This window comes from Prionailurus viverrinus, chromosome A3 (assembly GCF_022837055.1).
Source record: "Prionailurus viverrinus isolate Anna chromosome A3, UM_Priviv_1.0, whole genome shotgun sequence".
Lineage (NCBI taxonomy): Eukaryota > Metazoa > Chordata > Mammalia > Carnivora > Felidae > Prionailurus > Prionailurus viverrinus.
Genome location: NC_062563.1, coordinates 64,784,038 through 64,798,497, shown reverse-complemented (window position 1 = coordinate 64,798,497; position 14,460 = coordinate 64,784,038). Strand labels below are relative to the sequence as shown.

At 40.1% G+C, this 14,460-nt stretch overlaps 1 protein-coding gene across 3 annotated transcripts in view; it reads right to left on the bottom strand.

Annotated features, from left to right (window-relative positions):
- The window catches only part of CAMKMT (calmodulin-lysine N-methyltransferase), a 415,835-nt gene that overhangs the window by 58,112 nt on the left and 343,263 nt on the right, over window positions 1-14,460 (bottom strand). For 2 of the 3 annotated variants that reach the window (XM_047851301.1, XM_047851302.1), the window contains exons 4-6: window positions 7,116-7,176; window positions 4,907-4,961; window positions 3,783-3,846 (exon numbers count right to left, since the gene is read on the bottom strand). In XM_047851301.1, the coding sequence (XP_047707257.1) occupies window positions 3,783-3,846; window positions 4,907-4,961; window positions 7,116-7,176 (180 nt within the window). The remainder of the gene's footprint in view (window positions 1-3,782; window positions 3,847-4,906; window positions 4,962-7,115; window positions 7,177-14,460) is intronic. The other variant, XM_047851303.1, reaches the window with a different exon arrangement.

Below are 14,460 nucleotides of genomic sequence, written 5' to 3'. Positions count from 1 at the left end.
TGCAGTTGGCACAGCTATTAGAGGAAGAGACCTGAACACAGGACGATGGCGTGGCATTCCCAAGGTCTCAGCCATCCACAGCACAGGCTGCGCAGTCTACACGAAGCTGAATTTATTAATTCCTCAAGTCAGGGATTCTGCTAATAAATAATGTTAAGCCAGGGGTAGCGCCTTTAAAATGCACAGGAGATTTACCAATTTTTGGTGGACCCTGAGCTTGAGATCATGGTCCGGACTGTGCACGCTGGGGGAATAAGACACCTGAGTCAGGAGCACAAGAAATGGGTCAACAAGCACTTCCACAGTCTGCAGATAATACACTTGATGTTTCCTAAGGATGGATCAAGGCAGGGTGCTTGTGTTGGGGGAATTAGTGAGTATACCAGAGAGGGCTCCTCACTTCTGGGTGTTGTACTTTTATTCATGATGATTTGGAAGAGGCTTAGCATCGACAGTAATTCAGTATATCACTTCCCTCCCCTATTCTTCTGTCATTGTCATCACCAGCTATGAACTTTAGTGAGTAATTATTATCTGTAGGCACCGAGAGATTTCTTTCTTTATTACGCCAAAAGGGCCACGCCAAAGCAGAGGGAACGCATTTCAAACTATTTTAGGTAAATTTGAGAAGTGGACGAACCAAAGGATCCCATTTCTAATTTATCTCTTGTTCTCTTTGGGTGCAGATACACATGGCATCTGGAAGGAGAAGGAGCTCTCAGGTAGAGGGGCTCTGGGTTAGACCCAGCAATGCAGTTTAAGGACCAAGGAGAACCTGAGGGGCACGTACCCACGAGTCTAAGAAAATATTTAGGACTTACAACATTCACTTATACCTCAAGTCTTAATCTCTTTTCAGATATCTCTGTTTAGTAGATCTCAAATCAACATCTAGCTTTCCAGGGTCAAGGGAAAGAGCTCTGAAAGACAGCCAATCCATTTGATACATCTTAGGGAAGATTATAAATAACCTCACAACTGGTTGACATGCTTCTATGAAATAAAGATTCAGAAGTCATCCATTCATTACATGTTAAAAAATAGAAATAACAGAAGATAAAAAGGAAATATCAAAACATGCTGTGTTTTTTTTTTTTTTTTTAAAAGGTAAAAACTAGAACCTTATAAGCCTAAGAGTCTGGAAAGTAAGATTCAGTTGGATTCATTAAATTCAGATGCCAAGAACAACAAAAATAATTTTTAAAATGATGAGAATAATATACAGGCCAATACTCAGATGTGATGTGCGATTGCCAGGTCGATTTTCAATTACATTTCACTGATGTATTCATTTGTTTCTTAATGTGCTCATCTTGCCCATTAAGAATAATTAGCAGCTTTGCTTAGAGATTTCCTGGCTTCTGGCAATGTTTCTCCCCCCCCTTTTTTTTGTTGACATCCACTTTTACTTTTTAGAAAGTAATTTTTGGATAATATCCTACAACTGGTATATAATTTAGGCTTCCTAAAATTTTAAAGGAAAGATGTAAACAGTAATTTTTAAATGAATTTGTTTCGATCTATATGTATCAACAGTATGTGATTTAGTAAATTAGTTATTCTCACAGAAAGTGGGCACACAAATAGAAAAAAAAAATTTCATTCATATTAACCCTATTCAGGAAAACAGCTTACAACGAATGCCAATTGTAAGCTCTGTTAGCAAATCGAGAATAACATCGGTATTAAAAGCAGGAGAAACACATTGCCAATTTTTAAGGCTTTATGCATGCTTTTTTCTCTTAATTAAAAAAAAATTAGATCTAGTTACAAAAGAAAAAGGCACACACACAGAACAGCTGCATGATAAAAACTGAACTCCATCAGGAAAGTCCTGAGAGATGAAATAAAACACACTACGAGTTTTGGTCTGCATCCTGAAAGGACCTACTTTATCTACATTGTAAAGTTCTTCCCCTCCTGCCCTTTGGCACCCCGCTATATTAAACCCATTGTAAAACCCAGCACAATAAAGCACTCTCAGGGCTGAGCTTCTGAGGACCAAATGTTAAAAATCCATTTTCTTGGGAGGGGGCTGTACCAATCATTTCCTTGAAAGGCCAGCAGAGTGAATACAGAATCTAAGATTTTTCCTCTCTGGTTTCAAGAGCTGGCATGGCATCTTTGCTGTTTAAAGCAAAGGTGTGTTAATTAATGACATTAGCATTGCTTCCCTTCTTTGGAAGCTCTGTACTTTAGCTCTATAATAATTTTAGCACGATTAAATTTACATGCTGACTACAGATGTTCCTATAGTTTGATAAAAGTTCGAATTTGTTTCTGACGCTATTAAATGAGGCACCTGCTGACTTGGGAGGAAAACCTTGGGTTGCCGGGCCCAACCTGAAAGTTTCTGTGGCTAAATTGACCCTCTCTTGTCCAATAATCCTCCTTTCCCCACCCCCACCCCCAAGGGGGGTGGGGGAACATCCACTGGGGCTGAGCCAGCATACCTGACTTCATCTCACTGTCTGTGTTCCCTGACATGCGAAGGAGGAGCACAGTGAAATGATACAGTGCAAGGCATAACTCAGAATAAAGCAGAGTGAATGAAACAGCACAGGCTCATCTCCGGGGATATTTTGAGAAACTTGCGACAGTCTGAAGATCATGATTAAAATCCTGCATCTTAAAAAAGGAAGCACCTTTTGTGATCTCTTTCCCTGTGTGAAAGGCCAAGATTGTGATTGGCTGTTTTTCCTTCCCGAATTTTTTTTTTTTTTTTAAGTCTGTCAAGCAATTAGCTGGGTGGGGCTCTGTAGAGCACAGAAGGTGCTGCGGAACAATATTAGCTACTGTGCTTCTTACATCCCCTTTCTCCTGTTCGAGCAGCCTGATAGAGCTGCTGCAAGTTTTGTTTAAAAAAAAAAAAAATTACATAGCAGGGGTAGAAAAAGAAAATCGAAAACAGGCTTTATGTAAGAGGCCACAAAAATCAAAAGTGCTTTGGCATTTTAGGGGTCTAGAATTCACGTAAGTAGATTGCCTCCTTCATGATGCAAATGTAAGGCACACCAAAAAATTCAAAGCAAATATACCTTCCACTTCGCCTCTCAATTTCTAACGGCTGTTAACTGCTCCTGAACAAGTCAGCTCGATTGCTAAAGTAGCCACAAATTATGCTTGCTTTCTTAGTTAAAGTACAGTTCAATTTTCATGAACTCTGTGTACATATTGGTAAAGCATAATCTAATATAATGGGGTTTGAACTGTAACAGCATAGCAGAAAAAAAAAAGAGATAGCTTTTATAATCCTAAATAACAGGAAATAATGAAAGACTGATAGCTGTTTCCAATGGGGAGATACAGGTAACCCCTTAGCAATGAGAGTTAGGTACCGTGCTCCTTAGCACATAACGTTCAGTATCAAACGCAAGAAAGGTCATAATGAACATGAAGCTGGATGTTAATTTTTGCAAGCAATATCCAATATAATAAATATTCAGTTGTTTCTTTTATCCTGGGAAACTTCCGTGGAAATAAAAGGACAAGAATGCCTGGAAATTATTATGAAACAAATGCTCTTATTGCCTTGAGAGGTCCACAAATCATAGGCTCCTTTAACAAGAAGTGACTGTAAAAATCTATCGAGATAAAAGAAAAAAAAAAAACAGTCGTATCCAATGAATCCCATATATCTCTACTTTTTCTTAATTACTTATCATGTGTGTGGGGGGAATTCTCTTTTAATACCCCATGCTGTCTTTCTTTATATCAATTGTTACTCAGCCGGGAAAAGGGAATGAGCACAACAAACCCGTTTTCTATCTGAATAAGGATACTTCTGATGGCCTTTTCATTCCCATCAGTTAACAGAACTTCTTTGACATCTGCAGAAATAGCAACCTGAAAAAAAAAAAAAGGAGCACAGCAAACAATGAGCAAATATGCTTGTCTGTGTGGAAGTGAAGACAGGAATGACAAGCCTTCAGTATCATGCTTCCTCACCTATTCCTCTGTAACAATCTTCAATCTTTTTCCATTTTATGTCTGCATTATTTTAATCATTCAATCAAATCAGTCAATACTTTTATCATTCCATTTGCGGGAGCCTCTATCTTGCTATCATTCTGTTCGGTAATTGCATTGTGACAGCGGATGATGGTATTCTGAGAGGCTTTCATTTGTGGGCTTCTGTTTATCTAGTAGAGCCATCATACAAGGCTGTCTGTCACTCTGCCTTTCAGCTCGCTTCTGTCTGACTGCCTGATGCCCTTCATATAACTTTGCATTGCAGGCAGATGGCTTTGTGAGGGTAATTTTTTTGTGAGCTTTGACATGCTCGCACATTGGGCTGTAACCTCGACACATTGTGTAAGAGCGACAGGTTTGTCAAATGCCAATCAGTGTAACAATATGCTTTTATTTGTAGAGACATAAAAACTTGTCTAATGCACTGTGCTGCTACATAATATCTCCTGAATACATGACTCAGAACCCAGAGAATGGGGAACGACGTTCCTGAATGGCCAATCTAATTCAAAAGAATCTAATTACTGAGCGCTCTGGATCATGTTTGTTGGTGTAATAATGCAGGCAAAACATTAGCAGCTATATCATGGTGCTCCAACTGTGATTCGCCGGGCTATTCCTGTATCTTAGCAAATGGGACTATAATCTGAAAAAAAAAAAAATGCTTTCGCTATGGCAAAGAAAGACTGCGCGAGGCCTGGAATGTCACAACAAGCGATATTGACTACACTGAGGTAAAATGTTTCTGCTCATCGAGGCAACCATAAAATCAATATGATCCGAAAGTAAGTCAATCTAGAAGGTCTCTCAAGACCCGGCAGCTTGACCGCAGCTGATGCTGTTGACGGTTCTCTGACCCAGCAGTTGGAGGCCCTGGAACATTTTTCCTTTTGTTCCTCCCTCTGAATGGGATTGGAATTGAGAAAAGACCTACCATGAGCCCAGCCAAGCATGTCATGCCACCCCCTAGCTCACACACAGCAAGGTCCCTGAAAGAGAGAAAAGAAATGGTAGAACCCATACAAATTAGATGAAAATGGTCAGAGAGATATATATGTTACAAGAACAAATTGCCATCTGCAGTAAGAACGGCACTACCAGGAAGTTGTAGAGACATGACTAGGCTACCTCATGTTGCTTTGCGTTTTAAAAATAATTATGAAATAGAAAAGTCACAAAGCAGGCAAATCAGTGGGGGTTCCCTCATTAGTGTTCACTGCAACATTACCACCGCTGAGCTGAAAAATCTGAGAAGGTTCCCTTTTTTTCCCTTGTCAATGGCGCTGTCTTTTAGAACTAAACTAGCTAGAGTAGCGAAAGATAATTGTTAGGAAAGGATAACACTGTTAATCCACATTCATTCCTTCAAAAACAGTTAGACAAGTAAATGAAGAACATATATGAGTGTGTATATACCTATGTTATAGTCACACACACACAACACACACACAAATAAATGCAATCTGGAATTTAAGGAAAAAAAAAATGGAAACCAAACTGAAACATTTTGGAAAGCCGAACCGCCCCCATAAAGAACAATTACACAAAGAGCATTTAGCAATTAACACTTAAATCACAACTGACCCCAACACAACACAGTGAATAAACAATGCAGGGGCATAATATGGTTAAGCCAGCGAACCCGGGCTAAAGTAATGACCGGGCTCTGACTTCGCCGCTCCAAAGTAAAGCGGTTCAGAGTTAAAGCGGACAGTCTAGGGTGGCACTCGGCACTCACCTTCCCCTTTGTGCCTACATATTAGCCTTCAACGTGTGACATTCTTGCCCTGGCCCACAGCTCGATGATTGGAGCTCCAGTCAAGCTTAAGCACAGCGAGAAGAGCCAAATGCCGGACTCCCAGGGCAGCTTTGTGGCCCAAATTCAATACTGCCCTGCTGTTATTTTATATGCTTAAACCCTTAAGATTGTTGCATCTTCCCAGGTTGGGAAGTTTATCACCTCCACAGGGGAAAAGAAAAAGAGAGAGAGAACTGAAAGGGAGGGAGAGGTGCAAAGAGGGGGAAGAGGAAGAGAAGAGGCCAAATGAGGATGTTCATATTCTGAAATGCACTTAATGGGCATTTAGTTGTTCAAAGCAATTATAGACCGGTTGGTAAATATGGGCCACAGAGCTTCAAAAAATACATATTATTGACCCAATCTTGTAAGTACATATTGTTAAAACACACACCATGATCTCTAGTGACTTGTCTGGAATCATAATGGGCTATTCAGGGAGTATATATTAGATGACTTTTATTAAATGAGAATTAAAATGAAAAACCTGTATTTTCTGGGTCTACCAAACATCTTCAGAATTTTTAAATAAAAGGAGGTTTTTCCCCCCTCTTTCCTAAATCCCATCCATGGGTTTAATCTATAGTGCACACTGACAATTGAAAACAGTTATTTCCGTAGCATGAGTCTGTAATAGTAATTTATATTTTACAAATACATATTGTTAGGTATATAAAATACCTTTAAAACCAGTGGGGGATGGCATCTTTAAATAAGAGCTGTGGGGTATATATTTATCAAATATTCTGCAATGATTTCCCTAGCAGAAGTTTAAAGAATGTCCTTATTGTGGTTTGTTTTTTTTCTTTTTTTTCTTTTCTTTTCTTCTTCTTCTTCTTTTTTTTTTTTTTTTGACCTTCACAATCAGTAAGGATTGATTGGAGCTTCACTTTTGTTTCCCCAAAATCAAAGTGAAATAAAATGCCTTGAGTGGAAATCAAAAGCCTTTGACATATAGCAAAAAGCTTGCTGTGCAATATTAGTACCCAAAGGCAATTCAGATTTCTTTTTCAGAAGCAACATGTTTTCACCATGAACTTTTTTTCCTTTCTTTTTCTTTCTTTCTTTCTTCCTTCCTTCCTTTCTTCCTTCCTTTTTTTCTTTCTTCTTTCTTTCTTCTTTCTTTCTTTCTTTCTTTCTTTCTTTCTTTCTTTCTTTTTCTTTCTTTTCTTTATTCCTTCCTTCCTTCCCTCCTTCCTTTTTTTCCTCTTTCCTTCCTTTCTCTCTTTCTTTTTTATATGTTTCTAACAACTTGATTTGAAGAATGCAATCATGGCAATCGTTAACATGCAGATACAATATCCACAAGGGGCTAAAAAATATCTTTTTAAGTGCAGCTTTGTACCTGAATATATGACTGTGCTTGAGGCAGTAGTAAGCCAAAACCTCTTCAGATGGCCAGATGCCTGGAAAACACAAGAGGATACACTTTTTGATTATAGGGGTCTGTTCTATAATCATTCTCGTAAGAAATTGCTTTTAAAAATATTGGGGCGCCTGGGTGGTGCAGTCGGTTAAGCGTCCGACTTCAGCCAGGTCACGATCTCGTGGTCCGGGAGTTCGAGCCCCGCGTCAGGCTCTGGGCTGACGGCTTGGAGCTTGGAGCCTGTTTCCGATTCTGTGTCTCCCTCTCTCTCTGCCCCTCCCCCGTTCATGCTCTGTCTCTCTCTGTCCCAAAAATAAATAAACGTTGAAAAAAAAATTTAAAAATAATGTTCAGCACAAGGTATTTCCACCTGAACCAAACTTAACATAATTATTACTTGTAATATGTCATATCACATGGGTTTCTTTTGTTGTTGATTATAGCTCCCTTCCCAGATAAACAGTAAAATATCCTAAATAGATTTTACTACATTTCAATCACAATAAGAGAGCAAAAACAATAACAATCAAATTACAAATATTAAAAGTTCAGTTTTAATGGGATTTCAGGTAGCTAATCTTGTACACATGAACATTCTTCTCAGCCAATCCATAAGCATCAGTTGAATACCTACTATTTATGCAGCCCATACGAGGCAAAAATAAATGAAAAAATCACTTGCAAGGAGCAAAGAAAAACCCCAGAGGTCATTATACTTTTTTCTTTGATTCCATCCTAATCTTGTCAAACATGCACAATGATTTCCTTTCTGCAATTAGAAATATCAAACTGGAGATTAAAATTAAGAACTTTAAATTTCACCAACTTTTGGCACATCTTTAAATTTAACAATAATCCTCCCCACTAAAGTCCATGTATGGGCATTTTCTAAAATCATCTCTTAGAAGTCATTTATTTTGACGACTTATATAGTCTTCATGAATGAATGTGAATTCCCTAAAAATAAAAAGACAAGCATGGAAATGACAGTTTCTAGTGGTTATCACAGGATGGCAGGGTTGCAAGTGCTTTCAATGTGTTTCCTTCACACTTTTTTATATTTTCCAAAGATTTTCACAACGAATGTGAATCACCCCTATGATCAGAATTAACCATGGTCTTATGTTTTCCCCAAGGGGCCAGACTCAAAGCTCAGGCAGGCAGGGCACCAGCATCTCGCTCTGCCTGAGGTTGAGAAGGCTCTGCCTTCCCGGGGGAAGAGCAGTGAATGTTCACCACCTTAGCACTGAACGCTCTTCTAATGGGTCTGGATGCAAAGCTGAAACACCTAATGAGCATTAAATTTTTTTTCTCTCCCAGCTGCCTCTCCAGCTTCAAAGAGTGGGAAATCCGAACATTTCAGAAAAGAGGATGGCAAAGAAATGGTAAGTAAAAGCCTAAGGGAATCAATGGGTAAATAGAGGGACAGCAAAGACAGTGACCCCACAGAAGCATGTGCTGCAGGAGAGTCCAGTCAAGTGCGCTCAACAAGTTCAGCCTCCATGGTATTTCTAGTAGAAACAACAGTTTGGGAGAGAACAAGGTCCCCAGCAAGAGGCGTTGGAGTCGTATTTATGAGGAAAGTCAGAAAGGCAGTGGAGTAGGGCAGTTAAGACCACAGGTGCTTTGGAACCAGACTCGTTGGGCTCCACTCCCAGCATGTTGGACTGCATGCCCTAGCTGAGTAACGTTGGGTAGTTTACTTAACCTCTCTGTGCCTCAGGTTCCTCATCTGTAAAATAATGTAATTGTAGTATCAATTTCACAGAATTGCTGTGAGGATTAAATACATAAAATACACGACATGTATGTAAAACAGTTCCTAACTTATAACGTGCTCCAAGAAAAATTCATTGTCCAATGTGACTCTCCTGGGGCACCCAAGCGGCTCAATCGGTTAAGCATCCAACTTCGGCTCAGGTCATGATCTCACGGCTCTTGGGTTCGAGCCCCGCATCAGGCTCTCTGCTGTCAGTGCAGAGCCGGCTTTGGATCCTCTGTCTCCCTCTCTCTCTGCCCCTCCCCCGCTTGCTTGCACGCATGTACAAGCCCTCTCTCTCAAAAATAAATAAAACATTGGGGCGCCTGGGTGGCGCAGTCGGTTAAATGTCCAACTTCAGCCAGGTCACGATCTCGCGGTCCGTGAGTTCGAGCCCCGCGTCGGGCTCTGGGCTGATGGCTCAGAGCCTGGAGCCTGTTTCCGATTCTGTGTCTCCCTCTCTCTCTGCCCCTCCCCCGTTCATGCTCTGTCTCTCTCTGTCCCAAAAATAAATAAACGTTGAAAAATAAATAAATAAATAAATAAATAAATAAATAAATAAAACATTAAAAAAATAATGTTATTCTCCTGAGAAGGGGGACAAAAGAGTAGAAGAGAGAATATGTGGACCCCAGACAATTATCCCAATGACAGAACAGATGGAGAACATTTTTGTCCTGCTCCTGCCCGTGAACATTGCCACACCCCAAAGTCCTTAATACCTGGCATACCTCCACATAAAAAGAACTCCATAAAAAACTAAAGCACATAATAAAATTTTCCAAAGGAAGAGCCCAAGACAGTATTCTACACCATGTGCGTATAATCACCAGAATAATAAATTTCTTTATGCCTTTAGTAGATGGTTTTGAGGTTTTAAAAAATAATGATAGGGGAAGGGTATTTAACTAAAATTCAAGCTTTGATTAAATACAAAAATGTGACTTCTAAAATGCATAGTCTTTCAAGAGAGTTTTATAATTTTCTCAAAAAATTATAGAGGTTGATTTTTAACTAAATTAAATACAAAAATATGTAGAACAAAGTTAATAAAATCACCTAAAATTCCACCACTGCTATATAACCCCTAGTATCATTTTGGACATCATTCCATAAAAAGCTCTCCAAGCAGGGGCGCCTGGGTGGCTCAGTCGGTTGGGCATCCGACTTCACCTCAGGTCATGATCTCATGGCTGGTGAGTTCGAGCCCCGCATCAGGCTCTGTGCTGACAGCTCAGAGCCTGGAGCCTGCTTCAGATTCTGTGTCTCCTTCTCTCTCTGCCCCTCCCCAACTTGTGCTCTGTCTCTCTCTGTCTATCAAAAATAGATAAATGTAAAAAAAAATTTTAAAAAAAAAGCTCTCCAAGCACAAAGATATTTTACACAAATGGCATCTAATCGTGCAGGTATTTGGCAATCTGATTCTGCCCCACTCAATATGTGATGGATAACTTCTCATGACAATAAAAATCTACTTGTATCATAATTTAAAAAAAAAATTTGGGGGCGTCTAGGTGACTCAGTCAGTTAAGCGTCTGACTTCAGCTCAGGTCATGATCTCACGGCTGGTAGGTTCAAGCCCCCTGTCAGGCTCTGTGCTGACAGCTCAGAGCCTGGAGCCTGCTTCGGATTCTGTGTCTCCCTGTTTCTCGGCCCCTCCCCTGCTTGTGTTCTGTCTCTCTCTGTCTCTCAAAAATACATGTTAAAAAAAATTAAAAAAAATTTTTTTCATGTTTATTTTTGAGAGGGAGTGTGCACCAATGGGGGAGGGGCAGATAGAGAGGGAGACAGAAAATCCGAAGCAGGCTCCGTGCTGTCAGCACAAAGCCAGACGCGGGGCTGGAATCCACGAACTATGAGATCATGATCTAAGCTGAAGTTGGAGGCTCAACTGACTGAGCTGCCCAGGCACCCCACATCATTGTGTTTAAAGGCTTCCTAGGGATTTTATGTCTGCATCATAACTTATTTAGCTAGTTTCCTCTTGAGAGAAGTTATTTTGAGTTCTTGATATAATGAGATTATAAACCGTGGTACAACGAAGACAGATTTTTTTCCCCAAATGTGGTTTTTCTCCATAGGTCAAATGCCCAGAAATGGGAAATCTGGTCAAAAGCTAAGTACATATCACCTTGTGACATATCAAACTGTCCTCCCCTAAATTTGTACCAAAATATACCTCCAAATAAGAGTGTTTACTTCCTCAAAGCCTTGCCGATGAGATTTTGACAACGTATTTTATCTTTGCGAATGTATTAAGTTTTTGAAAGTGATCTCAGTGCACATCAAAACCACAATGAGATACCACATCACACCTTCTAGGACGGCTATAACCAAAAAGTCAGACGATAGCAAATGTTGGCGAAGATGAGGAGAAACTATGTAAAATGGTAAAGCCACTTTGGAAAACAGTCTAGCAGCTCACCAAAAACTTAAATATAGAATTAACATATGGCCCAATAATTCCATTCCTAGGAATGGACTCAAGAGAATAGAAAATAGGTCCACACAAAAATCTGTACTCATGTACATGTAGCAGCATTCTTCCTAATAGCCAAAAAGCAGAAGCAACTCAAACGCCTATCAACTAATAAGCACATAAGTAAAATGTGCTATGGCCATGCAACGGACTATTACTTGGCAATTAAGACATAAAGTGTTGATTCATGCTACTACAACACAGATGGAACATGAAAATATTGTGCTAAGTGAAAGAATCCCAAAGCAAAGAACCATGTGCCTACATGTTTCCATTTACATGAAATGCCTAGAATAGGCAAATTCATAGACACAATATAGAGTGGTGGTTGTCTAGGGCTGGGATGGTTGAGAGTAAATGTGGAGTGACCTTTTACCAGTGATGAAATATTCTAGAATTGATTGTGGTGATGGTTCCACAACTCTGTGAATATACTAAAAACCACTGAGTGAACTGTGTGGTATGTGAATTATATCTCAATAATGTCATTATTTAAAAAAGTTTTCTCATTCCTATTTGTGGAAACAGTGGTCTCTTTTTTAAAGAAATTTTTAAAGTTTATTTATTTTGCTAAAAAAAATTTTTTTAAACATTTATTCATTTTTGAGAGACAGAGAGAGATAGAGCATGAGCGGGGAAGGGGCAGAGAGAGGGAGACACAGAATCCGAAGCAGGCTCCAGGCTCCGAGCTGTCAGCACAGAGCCCGACGCGGGGCTCGAACTCATGAACTGTGAGATCATGACCTGAGCCGAAGTTGGACGCTCAACCGACTAAGCTACCCAGACACCCCTCTTTATTTATTTTGGGAGAGAGGGTGGGGGAGAGTGAGCAGGGGAGAGGCAGAGAGAGAGGGAGAGAGAGAATCCCAAGCAGGCTCTGCGCTTACAGCGGGGCTCGAATCACGAAACATGAGATCATGACCTGAGCCAAAACCAAGAGTCAGGACACTTAACTGACTGAGCCATCCAGGTGCCCCTAAAGGATTTTATTTTTAAAGAACTTATTCAGAGTTTAAAGAGCCATTGAGTTCCATGAGAATGATCAAGACAAACAGCAGGACCCATCCCCTCTGACCCAGTCTTTCTCCTTTCTTAGAAACTAGTACTTCTAATTCTTTTAGTTGATGCTTCTGGCAATTACTTCCATATTTCTACATATGTGTGTATTGTTACTTCTTGATTTTTCAGTTTCAGGCAAAATCTATTGACCCCCACTATGGAAGATAAGCATTTTTCACTTTCATCTATACGCCTCTCCCCATGCCACACACACCATGCTCCTTATCCATCCACTATCACCATCTTCCTATCATAGATATATTATAATTTTGGGAAGATCACTACTCTTTGTCAATTCCCTTATGGCCATGAAATAATACTGAGCCATGTAGTAAACTATGATTGCTTTTCCTCTCATGTGCAATCTTCTTTCCTGTGGAGTTTATAATTGTCCATTTTTTTTTCTCATTTGCTAAGATTTTTATTCAATCTCAAAATCCAGTTGTCAATTTCCCCTCTCAGTACATTCATTCACATCAGGTATTCTTTTTTTTTAAAGTTTATTTATTTATTGGGGGGGGGGGAAGAGAGAGAGAGAGAGAGAGAGAGAGAGAGAGAGAGAGAGAGAGAGAGAAGGCACAAGCACACAAGCAGAGGAAGGGCAGAGAGAGAGAAGGAGAAAGAAAACTCCAAGCAGGTTCTGCACTGTCAATGCAGAGCCTGACATGGGGCTGGATCCCATGAAGCATGAGATCATGACCTGAGCCAATATCAAAAGTTGGACACTCACTGAGCCATCCAGGTGCCCTCACATCAGGTATTTTATCAACCTCATGAGGAAATCTCTCCTGGTGCCTTCTGATCTGCCTTTGTCTGGAACGAATGTGCCCTATGCATGGTGCACAGCTGATCCCCTAGAATCAGTCTTCACTATCATTCCAGGCTCTCTTTTGCTGTATCTCATCTCTTGTTTCTCTATCCTTTGTCTTCTTCTCTTGGTTTACTTCCTCATTTTAATGCAACATATCCTCCAGTAGTTTCTTTGAAAAAGTGTGTGGGGAGTAAATGTTTGGGAATTTTTCAGGATTCAGTGGGTAATTTCAACCTGGAAACTTGATGTTCTCAGATCCTCTAAAGTTTTTTGGGAAGTTCCGTTGATGATTTCCTGACCTCCATTTTTACCTGTCCTTTTTCTCTGGAACTCTTGCTATTTGGATGTTGAATCTCCTGAACTCATCCTCTAATTTTCTTCTTTTTTTTTTTAATTAAAAAAAATTTTTTTTCAACGTTTATTTATTTTTGGGACAGAGAGAGACAGAGCATGAACGGGGGAGGGGCAGAGAGAGAGGGAGACACAGAATCGGAAGCAGGCTCCAGGCTCCGAGCCATCAGCCCAGAGCCTGACGCGGGGCTCAAACTCACGGACCGCGAGATCGTGACCTGGCTGGAGTCGGACGCTTAACCGACTGCGCCACCCAGGCGCCCCTAATTTCCTTATCTATTCTTCCCTGCTTTCTAGTTCTCATTGTTTTCTACTTTCTTGGAAATTTCCTCAACTTTATCTCCCAACCCTTTTATTGTTCTTTTCATTTATGCTATTGTTGTTGGTAGTTCTCTGAATATTTCTTTTTTAGAACATCTTACTCTTGTTTCAAGAATGCAATCTTTTAAAAAATTATTTGACAATATTCATTAGTTTCTTTTAGGTTTTCTGATCCTTACATAGTCTGTTTTCTTCATGCTGTTGGTTTTGTTTGTGTGTTTGTTTTTGCTGATGTTCATTGATTTGGGTACCTGTCACATTAAAAGGTTTCCTCAGATAGCTGGTAATTCTTTGCTGTTTGCTTAAACATAGTCATAGAAAGATAAAAAGCTGGTTGGAGATGAAGACGGCTGAATGGGTGGGCACGGAGTGGAGTGTGGGTGGCTCTGTGTATGCTCACCCAATCCTTCCAGCCTGCTTTTGGTACTCTCTCTGATTTCAACTGTGCCTGGTGTTCCTTAATCTAAAACCCTTCAGTTTACCCCTCTCCAGAGAACAAATCTCTTCCCCTGGGGGTACAGAAGAGGAAGTTACTCAGCAGACT